Source organism: Equus quagga, chromosome 7 (genome assembly GCF_021613505.1).
Source record: "Equus quagga isolate Etosha38 chromosome 7, UCLA_HA_Equagga_1.0, whole genome shotgun sequence".
Lineage (NCBI taxonomy): Eukaryota > Metazoa > Chordata > Mammalia > Perissodactyla > Equidae > Equus > Equus quagga.
Window position 1 is genome coordinate 70,514,791 of NC_060273.1, and position 21,745 is coordinate 70,536,535.

The 21,745-nt window shown below is 40.4% G+C and overlaps 1 protein-coding gene across 3 annotated transcripts in view; it reads left to right on the forward strand.

Annotated features, from left to right (window-relative positions):
- Nucleotides 1–420: 420 nt before the first annotated feature.
- Nucleotides 421–21,745, forward strand: part of CSNK1A1 (casein kinase 1 alpha 1) — a 50,428-nt gene continuing 29,103 nt past the window's right edge. Inside the window, exons 1-2 of one of the 3 annotated variants that reach the window (XM_046667696.1) lie at nucleotides 421–1,060; nucleotides 1,676–1,782. In XM_046667696.1, coding sequence (XP_046523652.1) covers nucleotides 938–1,060; nucleotides 1,676–1,782 — 230 coding nt within the window. In that variant the 5' untranslated portion in view covers nucleotides 421–937. The remainder of the gene's footprint in view (nucleotides 1,061–1,675; nucleotides 1,783–21,745) is intronic. The other 2 variants (XM_046667697.1, XM_046667698.1) reach the window with 2 other exon arrangements.

The following is a 21,745-nucleotide window of genomic DNA, read 5'->3' on the forward strand; positions in this document are numbered from 1 at the left end:
AAACAAACTGAGCTGGAACAGGCCGGCCGGGGGGAGCGGCCCGAGCAAAGATCAAAGGTTAAAAACCGCCTCAAACATAGAGCAAAGGTCAATACCCAACTCCTAAGGAGCCCTGAAGCTTCCATCTTCCCCGAAAAATGAAGGTGAATCCTCCCTAACATGCCCTCGAGGCCTGGGGCCGCCCGGCATTTCAGACACCGGGCGAGTCGGACGTGACAAACAAACAGGTAACGAGAGAAGAACTGCCAACGACCGGAAGTGGAAGTGAGCCCCGGGAGGAGTGGGGGGGGGGGGGGAGTAAGGAGAGACGACGGCACGCCTGCGCAGTCAGCAGCGTTGCAGTACGCATGAGCGGTTGGGCGGGGCCGGGGTGACGCTCCGAGCGTGGGCCGCGACTCTCACGGATCCGGGTCCGCCCTCCCTCTCGCTGCCGACCCTCCGGGGCGAGCGCCCGAGATCCCTTTCCCAGAGTGCTCCGCGCCGTGAAGAAGCGGCTCCCGGGGACTGGGGGCATTTTGTGTTGGCTGGAGCCGGAGTAACAAGATGGCGGCGTCAGCGGAGTGACAGAGGTCCCTCCGGGCGGGAGCCGGCGGCAGCGGTGACAGTGGTATCGCTGCCCTAACACACCGCGCTCCTTTTCCGGCCCGCGAGGGCGCCGCGAAAGCGAGGCCGCGGCGGCCGCCCAGAAATAAGTGGCCCGGCCTGGTAACCGAAAGAACCTCCTCACAGACTGCGGCCTGGCCAGGGAAGCCTGACTGAGCGGCGGTGACCGGCTCGCCTCGGCCGATTCTGGGCCCTGTAACGCCGAGAGAGCCGACGGTTTCCGTTTCCTGCCGCCCTCCTCCGCAGCCTCGCTCCGCGCCCGGGCCTCAGAGGCCTCCGTCCTCCCCTCAGAGGTGTCGGGGCTTGGCCCCAGCCTCCATCTTCGTCTTTCAGGATGGCGAGCAGCAGCGGCTCCAAGGCCGAGTTCATTGTCGGAGGGAAATACAAACTGGTACGGAAGATCGGGTCTGGCTCCTTCGGGGACATTTATCTGGCGATCAACATCACCAACGGCGAGGTAATCCCAGGGGTGGGGTCCGCGGCCGCGCTGCGGCTGTCCTCCCTCCCTTCCCCACCCCCTTGCGGCTCGGGCCGTTTCCCCCCGCACGCACGCCCGGGGGGGTCCACTGGGAGCCAGCTTTCCTGGCTTACGAACCTCCCCCGCTCTCCTTCCCTAAAAGGGAAAGAACCCGATGGGAAGGTTGGGTGAACTCAGAAGTTTCCCAGCTTGTTGAAAATGCGCCTTAATCGAACTTTTTAAACCGTCGTTTAAGGTGAGAACGGCCGAATCTGTGATCCCCATGTTTTTCCTCTTTGTATTTAATTCTCCTGGGGTTCTCGTTCCCATTAGGACGATTCCCGATCGCCTGGTTCCTTCCTCACCTCTCCTTAGGTTTTCTGGATGAATCATTTTCCTGCACTTTAGAGGACGTGCGGATTTCGTCACTACCCCCTGAAGAGGCCTTGGAGGCAGCTTGCCTCGCTCTGTAATTACAAAGAGAGCTTTCTCTTCCCAGCCTCTCACTTCCACCTTCGGGTCGCGAGCTGGAGCTTTGCTAATGTCTCCCGTCCCTGCCCAAGTGACATTGAATCCTAGGGATGTTGATGCCATCGTCCCCTCTTTCCCCTGCAGGAAGTGGCAGTGAAGCTAGAATCTCAGAAGGCCAGGCATCCCCAGTTGCTGTACGAGAGCAAACTCTATAAGATTCTTCAAGGTGGGGTTGGCATCCCCCACATACGGTAAGAACCCGTAAGCAAACAGGCGGTTCTCCGAGGGGAAGTACGGATTGGGGAAAACGGGGAGAGGCAGGTAGTAGGGCCAGCTGAATCCGGGTCTGGGTATTTGCGTTACCGGGGTTTCCTATAGCCGGGCGTTTCGTGTGAACCGTAAGTCACCAAAATCACCGAGTAGATTTGAGTCTGCCAACTTGGTCTAGGATTTCAGTTTCTGACACTGTGTCCCACTTAGCTTCCGTCGTCCTTCCCGAGCCTTTCACCTGCAGTCAGTATGCGGGTCATCTTTGCTCCCTGAGCGGGAGGATGCAGCTGCTTTCTTTACGTCGGCACCTCTGATGTTCTTAGGTTTGTCCAGTGAGATGCATTCGAAGCTGCCGGAGCGGCCGGGCTCGGCCAGTTCGGGTTGCTATTGGAGCTGGCTTGGGAAATGGCTGCTCTTTTGTTGTGTTTTTGTTCCAACATGTCTTCCTCCTCCGCTTAGAAAATGGCGGAACGACGTGACTCAACCACATTTTCCTGCCCTTTCCTCCGCTTGGGTTCACAACTTAGGCTTCCTTGATTCCCTCTTTAGCAGCCCTGAGTGGATTAAACCTTTGAAAAGCCCAGAATAAAGCCGCAGGCGGCGGCGGGGTTCAAGAAAGGAGATGGCATAATGACAGTCTGTTTGTGATCTCTGCAGCAGATGCCACGCGAAATTGTTAAATTATACTATGTAAATCCTTTATAGTCCTTGTAAAGTTGTTAATTACTCTTTTGTGAATGGTAATGTTTGCTGCGTTTCAGTCTATACTAAATTTTTTAGGGTAATGACAAAGAAAGGCACTTTGAGCAGCACTAACTTAAAATTTACTCAAGTCGGTTGTATTAAAAGAAAGCTTAATCACGTAGCCACAGTTTGATAAGTAGCTTCAACCTGTTGAATTACTTGGTCAGTAACTCATCATATCAGGGAAATTGTGGCCCTTTTTTGGGGTGGGATATGGGTGAAGGCAAACAGTAATGGTGATCAGGATAAAAGATGACTAGATAAAGACATTGGGTTCTTTTAAATGGTTGACTTTAAAGGGTTTTAGAGTGTTTCGACTTTTAAAGAACCTCTTCCTAGAGTAGAGACTAAAATAAAGTTTAAAACCCAGCCGTTTTCCAACAGTTACTCAAAAATAACATTTGTGAAAAGATCCAGAAATAGTTGAGAATTAAGTGGAATGGTATTTGCCTCTTTTTCCATTCCAGTTTTTCTTTTCAAACTTTCAATTAAGGACTGGATTACATACATTAGTTCTGATGTGGAAACAAACCGAGTAACACTATCCTTTAAAAATTTCCAATGGTGATAGACATTTTTAATGGAGAACTTGAGTGATAAAATGTTCTATTGCTTGGAAGTGATAAATTATTTGGAAGAAAATTCATTCATCTTATGAGCTGAAGATTAGTGTGAAATCTGAGATGATTTGCGATTTTAAATGATTCCCATCCCCCCACCCCCCAAAAAAGCCAAACCTTGCTGTGTGGGAAAGTAAATGTTATTGTGGAAGAATGAAAATCTTGATTAAAATATTTAAGGGTTTTTCTTCTCAAAACATTTCCATTGCACTAGCCTAAAAATTTAAAACTCCTTTCCCTTTGCATTTAATCCCATCTCTCCATCCCGGCCCCCACTGGTTTGCTTTCTATCACTGTAGTATTTCTTGGAATTTCATGTAAATGGAATCATACAGCATGAGGTCATTTGTATCTGGCTTCTCTCACTTAGCATAATGCTTTTGAGGTTCATCTGAGTTGGGAGGTTTTATAAATTTCACAAATTAGATTGAATATAATGTACTTGAAATCATTTTCAAAAAGCCTTTAGCATCTGGCATTTTCATTGCTAAACTCAAATACATGCCCTTTTATCTGGTAGCTTTTATTTAAGGACAACACTGATACAGACCCACAATGGCAATAGTTAATATAGTGAATAAACACATGAATAAACGAAATTAACCTGTGAGCAAAATAATAGGCATCTATTGTAAGATGGTGAGTGTAGAGAGAGTTGCAGTAGTTATACCCAGTCTGTGGGTGGAGCTAAAGAGAAATTTACCTGGCTTTAAAGGTAAGGCTTTCTGGGAGAGAAGATGGGATTTCAGGATCTGCCTCTATGGAAGAAAGCTTGGTGAACTGGTTGGGGAGGGCATCCAAGAATAGAGTGTGGCTTCTGGGGGTAGTCTCTAAGGTGGAGTGTAGTGATTGGATGAGGGTGGGGAAAGTAAATTTGTTTTAGGAGTGGTAGATTCCGGTACATAGAAACAAAAGTAGTTCGTTGGTTTTAAAGTGTGAGAGAATGGTTTTTCCAGTGAAGTGGAAGGGATAAGAAAGATTTATATAAGCATTGTTTGTTTGGCAGCATCTTCCCATCCCCTCAGTTTCTTCCCCACTATTTCCACGTTACCTGTATATATAGTATACAGTCATTAAACTAGGTAAATATGGAATTAAATTGACTGTTTAGCTAGATAAAATAAGGCAGTCTTTGTGTTATCCATTGTTTTAGAAATGTTGACACTAATTTTAAAAATTTAGATTTATGCTGCATTTACACTTTGCTCACCTGTCCGTGCCTTTCCCCCCGCCCCCATTTTCTTTAAGATACTTTGGGATATCCTAAAACAAAGGCTGAAGATTACCTGGCCTGCTTAGCAGACCTGCCTAATCATAGTAAGGACCTTACTAAGGGATCTGTTGTTATACAGAAGTGTAGCATCCAGTGTAAGCAAGAATGAGAGGATGGCATTCAGTGTCTTGATATTTTTAAGTAACTGAAATCCTTGGACCTTGTGATTTGACCTCTAGGAGCTTATTTAAAATTACTGTATTTCTGTTAACAATCTTCCCTTTCTTTATACCACTCTGAATGGAATTAACATAAAGAAGCAATTATGCTACAATCAAGCCCTAGATCCACCTGTGGTGTCTATCTACAGAGTGATCTGGGGTCAGTCCCTTAAGCTCTTTGGGCCTATCAGTTTCCTCATCTATGAAATAAAAAGGATTTTACCAAGTTAGTAATTTTCTAATTTTGTTGGAGTAGGAAAAGAGAGTGGTGGACAGAAAGGTTTAAGATTTCGTACCCCTCTGGAAAAAGTTTTGCCTACTGAGCTTTTGGGTAGGGTTTTGTTTGAATAAGGTTCCCTACTTAAAAGTCACTGGCCTAGTTGATCTCGGAACTTTCAGCTCTGAAATTTTAAGACTTGTTTTCGGATGATGGTAGCACGAAAGCGTTTCATCACAGTTTGGTGTTATGTCTAGATCTTAACCTTTGAATGTTACTGTAGTAACGAGACACCACTCAGGACTTTTAAAAATGCTATCTGGGGGCCAGCCCTATGGCTGAGTGGTTAAGTTCGCATGCTCTGCTTTGGCGGCCCAGGGTTTCACTGGTTTGCATCCCAGGCGTGGACATGGTGCTACTCGTCAGGCCACGCTGAGGCGGTGTCCCACATAGCACAAACAGAGGCACTCGCAACTAGAATATACAGCTATGTACTGGGGGGCTTTGGAGCAAAGAAAAAAAAAAGGTTAGCAACAGTTGTTAGCTCAGGTGCCAATCTTAGAAAAAAATGTTATCTGTATCAGGTACACCCTAGGTTACCATTTAGAAGGAAGTGAATTAATGAAGTATACTTTTGTAGGGAAATAGTGAATAAAGAAGATGGGAGGGGTATGGGAGACTTGTCGTTGCCTTGCTTTTGTTTGTTTGTTTTTTGCTGAGGAAGGTTTGCCCTGAGCTAACATTCATTGCCAGTCTTCCTCTATTTTTTAGGATGTAAGCTGCCAGCACAGCATGTCTGTTAACAGAGTGGTGTGAATCATGCCCAGGAACCGAACCTGGGCCACCAAAGCAGAGCACACCAGACTTAACCACTAGGCCACCTGGGCTGGCCCTGTTGCCTTGCTTTTTTTTTTTTTAAGATTGGCACCTGAGCTAACATCTGTTGCCAATCTTTTATTTTTTTTCTTTCTCCCCAAAGCTGCTCAGTACATAGTTTGTACATTCTAGTTGCAGGTTCTTCAAGGTGTGCTGTGTGGGACTTTGCCTCAGCATGGCTTGATGAGTGGTGCCATGTCCGTGCCCAGGATCCAAACTGGCGAGACCCTGGGCTGCTGAAGCGGAGCGTGTGATCTTAACCACTCAGCCACGGGGCCAGCCCCTGTTGCCTTGTTTTTTAACCACTTTTTTTTTTTTGCCGTCTCTGAATGTCAAGTATTCTAGAAGATACTTATAAAGTACTAGTTAATCCTTACTCTTCAGCATTAAAAGCAGCTTAAATTTTAATCTTAGCTTTTTGGCAACTGAGCATATATCCTGTAAACAAGTTCAAATGCTGTTAGAACAAAATGACATCTGTACTAGCTATGTCTTTATTAGAGAGATACACATCACTGGATGCATGAGAAATGTGATTTTTAACTCATAAAGTAACTGAATCTGCTGCATTACTAAAGGTGCTTTATATTGACTTATAATGGATTTATTATGGAATAATGTAATGATGCTTAGGTAGCATTTTTGAGCTGGGTGAAACCTGAGAGATATCTGCCCAGACACCTCATAATACAAATCAGACTGTTGAATCTCAGGGGAGGTACTAGAGTCTCCTAACTCCGAATTTTCCTGTGAGCCATTTTCACCTTTATCTCAAGGTTAAATCATGCCTGCTCACATAGCCCACACCTTTTAATTTGATGCTGCAGAGCCATACTTTGCCTCCTTCACTTTAGGGCATCTGACCTCATACAGAGAAACTGAAAAGTCCTTCTATAAATTTAAGTAACCTGTTTGTCTTATTATTTAACTAGATGCTTATAATTCTTATTTTCCCTTTTGAATCCATGGATTGCAGGATGAGAACTTTTGCTGGACATTATTGATTTGAACCTTAAATTGGAGTAAATATTTGTGAACCCATGTATAATACATGCTTTTACTACTTGGCCTTAGTCGTTTTTAGAACTAGATCATTTTGTTTGAAAGTATATTTAATCTGTACCTAAATTATCATTTAGTAAGTCATGATCTGTCAGTGTTTAGTAAGTACCTTTAATGTCAAGAAGTCTGTAAACAGAGAAACTAGAATTTGAAACAAACGTTATAAACTTAATCTTTTCATTTAGTCTTTCCATTATAGTTTTAAAATCAGTCCTTGAGTTTAACAGTTTTTGTGAGGTTAAATGGGTACCTTAATAGCTTTCATAATATAAGTGAACACTTGGTTAAAATGATTCTTTTTGTTACTGTTTTTGTTTCCAATATAGTCTCAGGTGGCTCTGGAAACTTTGAATGACCGCTAATCATGTAATATGGACTAATGCATGTCTTAGTGGGGTTTTTAAAAAATGGGATATAGTTTACATTCAGTGAAATGTACAGATGGTAATGTGCTGTTGAATCCATTTTGACAAATACATGCACTGGTGTAATAATCCACACCCCCTATTGAGATAAAGAATATTGGATTTTTTTTTAAATAACTCCTAATCATTGGTAAACTACATTCTGTGACAACATAGGTTTTATTTATTTATTTATTTTTTAAGTTGGTCTTTTGTATCATAGTTACGTATTTTTTCTGCATTTGATGTTGATTTGTCTGTATGCAAGACTACAGGTTAGCAACGTGTTTATCACGGTGAAGGACACTAGTAGATTTACCTAATAAAATAATCAGGTGAGGGTTGTGAATACTCAGTGGCAATTGAGATCTTTACCTTATTCTCCTCCTTTGAGGAACTAGAATACTGTAAGTCATCAATGGGGTATGTTGTTTTAATGGGGACAGTGGAAGTGCTGTACAAAAAGATTTAACCAGAGAGCACATTCTGAGCCTCAATATAAAGACAAATGGAAAGAGCATTATATTGAGAGTCAAGAGTTAGGGTTCTGTGATATCATTTAGATTTGAACCCAAAATGAATTCTATAATTTGTAATGTCAGCTTTCGTTTATATAAGGGATTTTGTAGACTGACCAGGTCTTAAGAGTTTTTTTAATGCGTTATGTAAATTGGTGGGATCAGTGCTAAATGATGCCTCTTTTATTCTCTGATGCAGTAATAATTTGTTATAACTTTAATGTATAGTTGCCTTTTGTTCATAACATTGATATGGACTATTGAAATAAGTAGTTGAATTCAGTGTGACTAAACTTTCTTTTTTCCATCTATGTGCAAGAAAAAAAATAGACTATTATCTAGGCATTGCATGTGGTCTCATTTAATCATTACAACAGTCCTCTAAGTTGGGGTTTCATATACAGTGTGTGAGTCAGAATGGTTAATTTGCTTAAAGTTACACAGCTAATGTGTTATTTGAATAGATCTTACTGCATCTTCCAACCAGTGGTTCCCAAACTTTGGTGCACATTGGAATCGTGTGGAAAACTAAAAAATAATGACACCTGGCTCCTAAACAGAGATATTTTGATTTAATTGGTTGAGGGTGTGACTTAGGCATCACTAGTTATAAAAGCTCCCCAGGTGATTCTAATGTGCTGCAAAGTTCAGGAACCACTGTACTGTACTGTATTTCAGAGATTAGTAATAGTGTTCCCTGCCCCCACCCACCAACCCCCATCTTTTCTACAACTACAACTTGATAAGGCTGGATTCTTACTTACCTCCTCCTATGAATTAGGAGTTTAATTCAGGAACTCCTATACCAGGAAACATGATACTGGAAAGTGCACTGTAATCCCATACAATCAAAAGCTTTGATTTCTGTAAAAGTGCCTAAAACCAATATGTAAAATAATTTTCCTATTCACATGTCTCGGCTGCATTCCTACAGGAAAGCATTGTAGAAGCTCCTTGAGGGAAAGAACCAGTTCTTGCTGATGGAGGTATCTTTTATGTTTCTTAGCATAGTGCTGGGTAAAAAGAAGGCACCAGTGATTTATAATAAGGAAATTCTGCTTTTATTTCATCTGTGTTCATTTACTTTTTTAATGGAACTCTGTAGAAAGTTACGGCTCCTACACATTTATAGAATTGCACGCATTCATAGTTCCTCAGTTCCTAATGGGAGTATTCATCATCTCTCTAGTACTTAGTATGTCTTAAATATTCAGCTGAACTCACTACCTGGCAGCCACTTTACAAATGGAAATGTGGCTGTACTAGTCTATTTAGCTTTAAATGCTGGTGTAAAGATACAACCATGTCATTAAATGCTAATGTCCATTAATTTCACAGTAAAGTATTGCTATTGGGGATGTTCCTCAGCTTAAGTGTCTATTAGCATCTCCTAGTTAGTGGTGTTGCCTTTTCAATCTCTTGGTTCTAGTTCAGCAGCATCAGGAAGTTGCAACATTTGTGCCAGAGGATTTGTTTTTTTAAGGGAGACAAGATGGTGACTATTGCTAAGCATACATAGTACACATCATTGTTTCATTTGTGCCATCATTAAGTGTACAGTGGAGAAGTTTGCAAATTAACCTTCTGAAATTGAGGTTGTCTTGTATTTCAGCTCATCTGGAAGCTGCTCGGGGTACTTAGCTGTTACATTTTCCTTCACTGCCAGACTATTTTGTCCCTCAAGTGGCTTTTATTGAAAGAGGAGTGTGAGATCTGATTTAAAGCTGCCTTTTGTTTGTGGGAATGTCGTAGCATGAAATTTTTTTAAGTTTTAGTTTCCAAATTTTCCAACTCTTTTAGTTACATTAGAAGTGTCTACTGCATTATCCTTGGTAACAGTTGAAATAATGAAATTCTAATCAGACTGGAGTTTATACCTTTACATAAACACCATTCTTTCTGTTTTCTATTCCTTTACTGTGCTATTCACTTTGTATTCAGGTTCCGTTGTTTTGTTTTTGGTTTTCTCGCTTGGTTGAAATTATTCTTACCACCAAGCTCCACTAACTGAAATCCTAGTGTTCCCTTTTTTGAACTTCCATAATATTAATACTTTGGATCCCTCTTAAAGAAGGGAGTGCTGTTAGTGTTAGTTTCTACTCTTCACACGAAAGCTCTGATGTTCAAGAGTGTCTTGGTCCACTTTATGTACTTTACAACACCTTGTACAGTACCTTCTACCGAATAAGCAAGCGTTTCTTTCATTCAGTCAACAAATATATCTATATAGGAGTGACCACTATGTGCCAGGCACAGTTTAAGATACTGGGCACATTTCATTTACAGACAAAAATTTTGTGAGGTTACATTCTTTTTGAGCATCTACCGTGTACCTGGCGTATAGTTGTGAATTTGTCTCACTGAAAATTAAGAGGAAAGATGTCCAAATCTCAGACTATTTGAGGACATGAATGTTTGTTTAATATCAAAGGGGTAGTATGGAGTATGTGCCCCAATCAGTACGCTGAACCATCCAGAGATTGCCTTGATTGGTCAGGTCAGTAGGATGCCATTAAGGCTTCTTTGAATCCTCTTTAGTCAGCATTTCTCAAATATCAACCATGCATAATAATTACCTGCAGAGCTTGTTAAAAATGCAAGTTTTGGGGTCGGCCCTGTGGGCAAGTGGTTGGGTTCACATGCTCTGCTTTGGTGGCCCAGGGTTTCGCCGGTTCGGATCCTGGGCATGGACATGGCACCGCTCATCAGGCTATGCTGAGGAAGCATCCCACATGCCACAGCTAGAGGGACCCACAGCTAGTGTACACAACTATGTACTGGGGGGCTTTGGGGAGAAGAAGGAAAAATAAAACATTTTTTTTTTAAATGCAAGTTGTACTCCCTCACCCCCAGATTTCTGTTTGATGAGTTCTGGAGTGGGGCCCAAGAGTCTGTATTTTTAACCCAGATAATTTCTGCTAAAGACCAGAGGATGACACTTTGAGAAACTCTATGCTGGGGTTTTTGGTGGTTTTTTTTTTTTTTTTTTTTTTTTTTTTTTTTTGAGGAAGAGTACCCCTGAGCTAACATCTGCTGCCAATTCTCCTCTTTTTGCCAAGGAAGACCAGCCCTGAGCTAACATCTGTGCTCATCTTCCTCTACTTTTTTTATATGTGGGACGCCTGTCGTAGCATGGCTGGCCATGTCTGCACCCGGGATCCAAACCGGCGAACCCTGGGCTGCCGAAGTGGAACGTGCGCACTTAACTGCTGTATCACTGGGCTGGCCCCTGTGCTGAGATTTTGATACTCCATTGCATTGAACTGTTGGGGGGGGGTAGTTAGTAACTATTTTGCTGAATTGGCTATCACTATTGTAGGAAATACTATTGTCATGGTTGTTGCCATTTCGTAATTATTGGGCAACTGCTTTTTGTAGTAAAATTCTTATGTTTGTGTAATGCTTTGCAATTTACAAATTTTACAGTCTCTTTACTACAATGCTTCTTGATAGGTAGGTAAGTTAGATTAAGAATGTTTGACCAGTGAGAAAAAAAATGGTTTATATAGAGTCAGCAAGAAAATGGCAAAGTCAGGACTAAAACCTGTGTTTCTAGCTGCTGGTGCAGTAGTCTTTGCACTGTATTACATATACTGTGAACTTAGCTAGCTTCCCATTCTTAAATCCACCTGCTGGTTTACTGGATCACTTTTTAATTGTCTAGATAGTGAGGGCATATTTTTATGAGTTATTACGTAGTTCTGTAAATTAGTTCAGGTTTGCACAGAATTTTAATTTATGGATAGCTGTTCATGTGTTTATTCATTGCTTTTTTCTTTCGGGTTATATCTTTCCTTTGTAGGAGCTTGTGTTGCCTCTTCCATGGTCCTCATTTCTTTATCTTATGTAGCATTTCAAGCCCAAACCTTGTGTTCTTCTATTCTACTGAAAAAATTTCTATCAAAATTTGGAATTGTTTGTTTTGTTTGTGTGTTCATTTTCTCTGCTAATGTTGAGAATTTGAGTTAATTTTGTCCTTTTGTAACCTTTTCAGATACTTTTTTAAACTTAGAATACTTTGCTAAGCAAATTAACTAATGTAGGGTGTGAGAAAAAATGTTCCATACATCCAAAATTATTTGTTCTTTTAAGTCTTTATATATAAAACTGTAACATAAGTGATCTTATACAGTTATGCACTGTATAATGACGTTTTGGCCAACGATGGGCCGCATGTATGACGGTGGTCCCCTCAGATTATAAGGGAGCTGAAAAATTCCTGTTGTCTAGTGACATTGAGCCATCTTAATATTGCAGTGCAACACATTACTCACGTGTTTGTGATGCTGGTGTAAGCAAACCTATGCTTCTAGTCGTATGAACGTATAGCATATACAATTATGTACAGTATGTAATACTTGATAATAAATGACTGTTACTAGTTTATGTATTTACTATACTGTACTTTTTATCATTATTTTAGAGTGTCCTCTTTCCACTTACAAAAAAGTTTACTTTAAAACAGTTATGCCATGTTAATGCTGACAGCAGCCTCATACATCTATTTCATGCTTACAGCGTCTCTTGATTGCATTGTTTTCTCTTGTGCTTGTTTTGTTCATTGTGGCCCTTAAGCATATAAAATCCACTGCTAATGGCTGGTAAGAGGCTGTGTTGATTAATTAACCTGGAAATGAAATTAAAAGTGATTAAGAATTACAAATGTGGAAAATCAGTGATGGCTATTGCTCGCCAGTCAGGCATGTCCCATTCCATCGTAGCTACGACCTTGAAGAACAAGAATAAGAACAGAGTGACAGAAGCTGCTTGATTGAAGGTAACGAGACTAACAAAAATTCAATAGGGCCCTAACATGGAGAAACTTCTAGTGACTTGGATTGAAGACCAGTCATAGAAGTATGTCCCTCTGAGTGCTGTGATGACCACGGCCAAAGCAAAGAGTTGGTTTGCAATGTTGAAAGAAAAGACTGGACTGACTATGATGTTGAATTTACTGTGAGCTCTGGGTGGTTTAAATGATACAGGAATCGTTGTTCATATTACGTGAAAGTGAGTGGTGAGTCTGTGAGTGCTGATGTGAAGGCAGCTTGAAGAATTTTGGGAAACTCTAGATAACCTGATTGTGGAGGAAAATGACTTGCCAGAGCAAATATTCAATATAGATGAAATCTTTCTGTTCTGGAAACGGATGTCTGAAAGGACTTTCATCCATAGAGAGGCCAAGTCACTGCCGGGTTTCACGACTTTTAAGGACAGGACAACAGTTGCTTGGGGGCAGGGTCACAGGCTGCAAATTGAAACCCTTTGTGATCTGGCACAGTGAGAACCTCAGGGCCTTCACGCATATTAGTGAGTACACACTGCCACTGTACTAGAGAGAGCATTAGGAAGTCATGGATGACCCAGTTCCTTTTCCTAAATTGCTATGCCAGTGAAATGGAGAAGTACTGTTTAGAGAATAACATACGTTTCAAGATTTTGTGTATTTTTGATAATGTTCCCGGACATCGTCCTTTCATTGGCGATCTTCATCCCAGTATAAAAGAGGTGGGGGCTGGCCCCGTGGCCAAGTGGTTAAGTTTGTGTACTCCACTTTGGCAGCCCAGGGTTTCACTGGTTCAGATCCTGGGTTTGGACATGACACCACTCATCAGGCCTTGCTGAGGCATCACCCCACATAGCACAACCAGAGGCACTCACAACTAGAATATACAACTATGTACTGGGGGGCTTTGGGGAGAAAAAGGAAAAAAAAAAATCTTTAAAAACGAAAAAAAAGAACCTTGCTTGGGCTTAGGGTGGTGTCACCATGGAGGGTATAAATGGTATCTGGAAGAAGACTCTCAGGAGGTTTGCCCATGACTTCCAAGGATTTGCCAAGGATGAGGAGGTTGGAAAAAATCAACAAGGCTGTGGTTGAAATGGCAGACAACCTTAAGCTGGGTGTGGATGAGGATGACATTGAGGAGCCCCCAAAGGCGTTTCCTGAAGAGTTGACATTGAGGAGTTGTTGGAACTGGGACAGGAATGCATAGCTGAAGAAGAGACAAGACAAAAGGAAACTGCAGAAGAAAAAGAAGAACCCACAAGAAAATTCAGTGAAGGTTTAGCAGAAGCTTTTGCAGACCTCAACAAGCTCCTTAAAAAGAAAATGTGGACCCCAACACCTAAAGGTTTTCCTAATTAGAGAGGACGGTTCACGGCACGTTGTCTGCTTATAAGCAATCTATGATGAAAAAAAGAAACCAAGCTAACCACCATGGACGTATTTCTGAAAAGAGTGACACCTCCTCAAGATGAAGCCTGAGGCAGGTCCTTGAGGTGTTCCAGAAGGCAGCATTATTATCATAGGAGTTGATAGCTCCAAGCATGTTATTGCCCCTGAAGACTTTCCAGTGGGATAAGATGTGGAGGTGGAAGACAATATTGAGATCCTGACCCTGTGTAGGCCTAGCCTAATGTGTGTGTTTGTCTCTCAGTTTTTAACAAAAAGTTTAAGAAGTTAAAAAAAAAATCAAAAATAGAAAAAAGCTTATAAAATAAGGATATAAAAATATTTTTGTACAGCTGTACAATGTGTTTGTTTTAAGCTGTTATTATAGAAGTCAGAAACTTAAAAAAATTGAAAAGTTTATAAAGTGAAAAAGTTAAGCTAAGTTAATTTGCTATTGAAGAAAGAAAAAACTTTTAATAAATCTAGTGTGGCCTAAGTGTATAGTGCTTTTAGTTTACAGTAGTGTCCTAGGCCTTCACATTCGCTCACTGCATAGTCACCCAGAGCAACTTCCAGTCCTGCAAGTTCCATTCATGGTAAGTGCCCTGTACAGGATACCATTTTTTATCTTTTGTATGTATGTTTACTGTACTTTTTCTGTGTTTAGATACACAAATACCATTGTGTTACAGTTGTGTACAGTATTCAATACAGTAACATGCCGTATAGGTTTGTAGTCTAGGAGCAATAGACTATACCATATATCCTAGATGTGTAGGCTACACCACGTAGGTTTGTGTAAGTACACGCTGATGTTCACACGACGACAATCGCCTAGTGATGCATTTCTCAGAATGTATTCGTGTCATTAAGCAATGCATGACTGTAGTGCAGAAATTACCCTAAAGGAAACTATTTGGTCTTTGAGTAGTGTGGTAAGGGATATTTTGTAAGAAGTGTGTTTGATTTCTGTTACTTTCTTACTCTAATGTTTTAATCTTTGTGCCATATTTTCTTTTTAAGCAGTGAAGGTAAGCCACCTGAGCCTTGACAATTTGAAATTTAAATTAGGAAGTCAGAAAAGGTAGCCTAATTTTGATATTTTGGAAGTAATAGATGGTTATAGCTTTGGACATGTTGAGTTTAAGGTGACAGGATATCCCCAGCTTAGCTCTTGTATAGTTAAGTTCGCAGAAAATACAGAGCTAAACCTAGGCCATGGAATTAGGCTGAAGTTAGAGCTGAGCAAGATCAGCATAGAAGTGATAGTGGAGAAAGTAAATTGAGAAGTGAGGACTAAACCCTTTGGTGGAAATTCATAGGCAATCAAGGCAAGAGGAGAGTTGGGATGATGGGCTGTTGAAGTTAAAGGAAGTCAGTTTTTAGGAGGAGGTAATGTGTATGCAAGAGATAGATAAGAAATGAGACTTTTAAAGGCTTTGGGGTTTGGCTGGAATAGAGCCCAGTATACAGTGATGCTTAGTAAATAATTATTGACTCAATGATATGGTCTGAGGGCAGTCTGTTGAGGTGAATAAGTAAAATTGAAGGATAAGCAGAAGCTAGATTCTGTAGTTCCTCATATATAGAAACTTCTGCTTTTTTTTCCTTTTTGGTGGGTGATAGGGGAGGGACATTGGTTTTCATAGCAGAAAGATGGCGCTATGAAATCATAGAAGAGCAACTGGAACTAGGAGAATATTTAGGAAGCTAGTACCACAATCCAGACATCTCAAAATTTAGCCCAGATGCTAACTTTTCTAGGAAATCTTCTCTTTTTTTCTTTGAAAAAAGTACTCCCTCCTCTTTATTTTGTGTTTACTTTGTTGTTGCATTTATGTATGTATGTATTTGTTTATGAGAAATAAGGTCAGTTTTACTTGAGCCAGGGTGTGGCTTATAACTTAGGAAAGCCTGAGAAAGTGTTCCAGAGAAGCATGGTTTTCAGTACAGTCTTACATCTTTTTGGAACAAAGAACATACAGTAAACACACACAGGATACATACTCATCAAAGTTTCAAAGAGACATTTGGTTGCAAATAAGCAGGTCAACATGACCCTGATGTCCCGAAAGGGACTAATCTGGGTGTTAGCAATAGCAGTAGGAGGGGAAGTATGCATTCTTATCTTAAGAGAATGCATTCTTTAATGATTAAAGCCGATGTACACTGTATGTTTGTTAGGCTGTAAGTCAGGGTTTAGTCTAGCTGAATCAGTTTTGAACCTAAATACCCCAAATGCTTCGGTATGTGAAAGTCTTGTCACTTCACCCTTTTGATCAGTAATCTTTTGAGAGAAAGCATTGATGATCAAAACATTGTTCCTTGGTGCTATGCTTTTATTTCCGTTTATTTGCCCAGTTATCCACCTTGGGCTGAAATAGTAGAGGTATATATTAACAGGAAGCATTTTATAGGTTATTCAATTTGTCAGTTCTTTCTGGATTATTGCACAAGTGTACATGTGCTTTTACATGACTACCTACAGTCACATTGTTTATAATGTTGCTTTTAAATTGCACCTGTGATTTATTCTTCTAGACCTTAAGATGTCTATAGCACTTATCTGCAGTATTAGACACATAGTAGCTACTTATTAAGTGTTGACTCAGAGACTGGAGGAGGAGATTTTGGAAAAAAAATTTTAACAGCTTTATTGAGATAATTTACAGAAATAAAACCTCACCCATTTAAGTGTACAAGTCATTGGTTTTTAGTCTATGTACGGAGTTGTGCAGCCATCACCATAATCCTGGTTTAGGATAGTTTCATCATCCAAGAAAGAAACCTTGAACCTGTTAGCAATCATTCTCCATTTCTCACCAGCCTGAGACAACTGCTAATCTACTTTCTTTCTCTATATATTTACCTATTAGAAAATATTTGATCAAGCTTTTATAATTGGTATTGTGAAAACCGTAGGTATATTATCCACTTCCCAATGGAAAAGTATGTTTTAATACTTGTATCCCCCTGGAGCTTCTTGTTCTCCACGTGCTATCTTCCAGTATCACTACTACCAATGTTAGAGCAGTGACAACAAAGACTGACAAAAATCAGATCATTTGTGATCTTTGAAATATAATTGTGGGTAGAATGATAACCATTTTACTGGGAACCAAGAGAAAAATGAGAGTAAGATGGCAGGTATAAACTAGGTTTTCAACAAGTACTTGGTGAACAAGAAAATAAGGTCATCTTGTCTTCACTATGTATCAGCTATGCTGGTTACTCTGTTTCTTGTGAATGCCAGACTTCAGGCAGGCTCCTAACCCCCCACCCACCCCTTCACCTAGCCATCTTCTGCTGTGCTTCAAGAATCAACCATGCTTGGCTGAGAAGCTTTCCCTAACGCCTCCCTCTAGATTAGGTCGGCATCATTTGTGTCCTCTCAGCCATGGTCTCACCGTCATCACATTTGTTATTTATTTGCCTACACACACCATACTGTAAGCTATGAGAGCAAGAATTATTTGGTTTCATCTTGTTATCCACCATAAATCGTGAATGGATAAATGAATAGTAGCTTTAGTAGTGGATAGTGATGTGTCAAAGTTTTGTGTTTTTAAAATTTTTAGGTTACAGAACGTTTATGCATCTTTGAAGGTGAAGGTCAAGGAACAAGGAGACTGAAAAAAATGAAAATGGTTACAGCATAATTCAGGGATCTGAGGGATAATATCGTGAGCAAAGGATTAGTAGTAGCAGTTAGGAGAGGAGTTAGGATGAAGAAGGAAAACAGATTATCTCAGTTGACAGTATTATTGCTGAGTAAAACGTGCAGATGATGCCCAAGTTTTAGATCTTATTCTGCAGTCTGTTTACCTTAAAAATCAGTTTAGAGCAGGAGTTCTTAACTTGGTTTGGGGATACCCCCACCTCCACCCTCCAAGAGGTTGGTGAATTTGGATAGGAGAAAAATTACTTCTTGACTTTCATGAACCTCTAACTGAATCTAGTATTTCTTTCTGTTATAAATCTAGGCAAGAGCCCCAGCCTCCCCTAATTTTAGCAGTACCTCTGTCTTTGTCACCAGTAGAAATCACAGATATTTTCATATCACATTATATTGGTTTTTAAAATAATTTTATGGTAGCTGAATCTCCCTATAATTGTTTCCCTTTATAAAATGCTGTGTATCATTTTATGCATTTAAAGCATTCTGAGAATGGGTGTATAGGCTTCATCAGACTACTAAAGTCAGGGGTGGGGGGGTACATGGCACCAAAAAGATTTAGAACTCTTGATGTGAATGAGTTGCTCCAACCTTCTCCCCCTCCCCCAAACAGACACTTTTCTGGGACAGGTTCTTTGTCATTGTGGCTGAATATATTGATGCAGGATTTGTCTTTTAGTTGGTGGATTTCCAATAGTTACTTTCTTTTCTCTTAATATTCTTGTTCAATTTTAAATTACTTCCATGCTTGCTAATGCCCTCCCCAAGGGTGTGATATATTAGATAGATAATCAATATCAAAAAATTTTGAAATCATCACATTATCAGAATTATTACTTTGGTCACCATAACCACAGCTAAAACTATGGTTCTTTTTTCAGTTATTTCATGTCTAAATCATTTGTCAGTATGGAGAAATCAGTCTAATCTGTATTTGTGTTTATGGTTCTAGTTGCTTGTATTTTACAGTGTTTGTTTTCTTTATTAAACCTGATTTTTCCAGTGTCCTGCAGTAGCCAGAGGACAGCATTGAGTGTCTTTGTCTAATGAAAATGCTCTGGATCCCAAACTATTTCTAAGGCATTTCTGCAAGTTGTAAATCCAAAGGATTGTGGATAAAATTTGTGTTAACCTTTTAAAATCTGAATTGTATTCTAAATGTGAAACAGCAAGAGAAGGATAGATTGATGCTCTTAAATTTTTGATGGCAGGAGAAATCAAATTTAAATCATTAAATTCTGGATGCCTTGTATTCAGAGTAAAATGAAGCCCACAAATGTAAGGAGCAGATGTGGGTGGAGAAGCTTAAGGAGAATGAGAGTTACACAGCGATCTTGTTTACCAAGAATTAGTAGAAAACCAGGAAGTGGCCTACATTTAGTCTAATGCCTAGTTCTCCTTCAGAAGGGCTGAAGAGTTACCATGAATCAAAAAGTAGTCAAACCTGTCTTGCATTATTGGTTCTGTTTTCATAATAAATGCCATTAATAAGATGGAGCTTATTAAGTACTGACAATTTATAAGTTAAAGTGTCTAAGACTCGGGTTCAGAGATGCCTTCAGCTTCTGGAGGTAATCAACAGATGAATGCGGTACCAGAAGGATTGGTGACTTATGAAACTCAAGAATTTAAATTGAGAATAGAGGGGTTATGTTGTTGAGGGTGCCCTACTGTTGGAACCTGGTGGAACCTGGTAATTGGAGGAGAGGGGGAGAAAGCAATGGCTTTCTTTCTTTCTTTTTTGTTAAAGATTTTATTTCTCTTTTTTCTCTCAAAGCCCCCCGGTACATAGTTGTGTATTTTTAGTTGTGGGTCCTTCTAGTTGTGGCATGTGGGATGCTGCCTCAGCATGGCTTGCTGAGCAGTGCCATGTCTGTGCCCAGGATCCAAACTGGCAAAACCCTGGGCCGCGAAAGCAGAGTGCACGAACTTAACCACTTGGTCCCAGAAATGCCTTTCTTAACTGCTGTAAATGAAGTGTTAACCCCAACACACACACAGACACCCCAAAAACAAAACAAAAAAGGGAAAAGAGGCCAACATGGCATGATTATAATGAGAAGCAGAAAGGAAAAAGGTATAGGAAAAGATAAACAAGAATTACCTGTAGGGGGGCCGGCCCCATGGCCGAGTGGTTAAGTTCGTGCACTCTGCTGCGTTGGCCCAGGGTTTCACTGGTTTGGATCCTGGCCGCGGACATGGCATCACTCGTCAGGCCACATTGAGGCGGCATCCCACATGCCACAACTAGAAGGACCTGCAACTAAGGTATACAACTATGTATCAGGGGGGATTGGGGGAGATAAAGCAGGAAAAAAAAAAGATTGGCAACAGTTGTTAGCTCAGGTGCCAATCTTTTTAAAAAAGAGAGAGAGAATATCCGACAGCTATGAACTCACCTACATGAAACATGAATAAACTTACCTATCTATATCATATCTAAAAGGCTGTCATAAGACAAAAAATAAATTACCTGTAGGTAATTTCTTTGGCCCATGGTAGTTTGGACGCTGTCACTGTTTAAGGATGGAAAGGAGGGGTGTCTATAATTTTAAGAATATATTTTCTGTAATGAATGGCAAAATTATAATGTTAAGAATGGCATATGCAAATATTAACGTATAGAAACATTGAAAGGAATTTGGATAAAAGAAAGCAGGATAGCTGGAACTGTTAGCAGTGGTAACCGAAAGGGAGAATTTGAGCTAATTATTACAGCTTAGCAAGATTGTGCTAGACCAGGTCCTTATTTTCTCCCCTCATAAAAAGGAATCTAAAGGTTGGATGATGATGACTTGACAAGAGTAAGTTTGATAGTATCTGGTGAATGTAGATGCTATGAAAATGGGTATATTATAGCACTGATTCAGTGCTTATACTTTTTATTCCGTGAAGACTCTGACAATAACCTAAAGATGAGATGGTAAATGCATAGGAAAAGACATTGTTCTGTTAAAATTGTCGCTTTTTAACTTTTATGATTATTGACCTTATTGGAATCAAAGATGAGTAGGTGCTTCTTGATGACTTTATACTTTCAAAAGTGCAGGGAGTGTTTTTGTATTCCTGGTTTTGTTTTCCTCATCTGCCAAATCAAGCACTCGCTAGCCTGTTATAGTCTGTAATACGGCTTTTCATTCTTTAATTCAACAAATGTTACAAGCATTTCTTGCATGTAAGGCACTGTGCTGGATGCTGGGAATATGCAGTTGTGAACAGGACAAATACAATGGCTATCCCTATTGTATTGGTCAGGATTTTCCAGAGAAACCGAACCAATGGAACACACACACAAAGAGATTAAGAGAGGTTGGCTCTCACACAATATGGAGGCTAAGTCCCACCATCTGTGATCTGCAAGCTGGAGGCCCAGGAAAACCAGTGGTGTAGTTCTAGTCCAAGCCTAAAGTCCTAAGAACCAAAGAAGCCTGTAGTTTAAATCCTAGTATGAGTCCCAAAGCCTGAGAACTGGGAGCATGGTTGTGCCAGCTCTAGCAGAATTCATTCTCCCTTCCTCCGCCTTTTTGTTCTATTCAGGCCCTCCACCTTGGAGAAGGTGATCTTTACTTAGTCTGTCGTTCAGTTGCTAATCTTGATTCAAAAGCTAATCTCCTGAGACACCTTCATAGGCACGCCCCAAAGTAATGTTTTACCCACTCTCCCAGCATCTCTTAGCCCAGTCTAGTGGATGCACAGAATTAACTATCACACTTATCTAGCTGATAGTCTGAAGGGGAGGACATACAATAAACAAATATCTATTTTTCTGTTGTTGTTATTGTCCTAGTCATAGGGATGGAACATATTTTGGTGCTTTAATCAGAACTGCATACTTAGGATAATTATACTGGTTGATTGTTCTTAGAAGTCCTTAGGCCTCATAGGAGTTCTTAAAATATTTCAGTCATTTTATTTCTTTTCTAAGATATTTCCATTTTCATAAAGAGATTTCTCAGAGGAAAGAAACCCCTAGCTTCAAATCTCCAACTGTAATATAACACTTCTACTTGGTCCCCCCTGTCATTGACAGCCCTTTCCCTACTCCCTGATTTCCATATTGCATACTGATGCCAAGGCTAATCCTAAAAATAATTTATTTAATTACATTATGTTCCAGACACACATTACTGGTAGTTCCCCCAGTTATTTATGGAATTTAAAATTCTTTAGCCAGGCATTCAAGAGTCTGTAATATAGCCCCCAACTATCAACCCAACT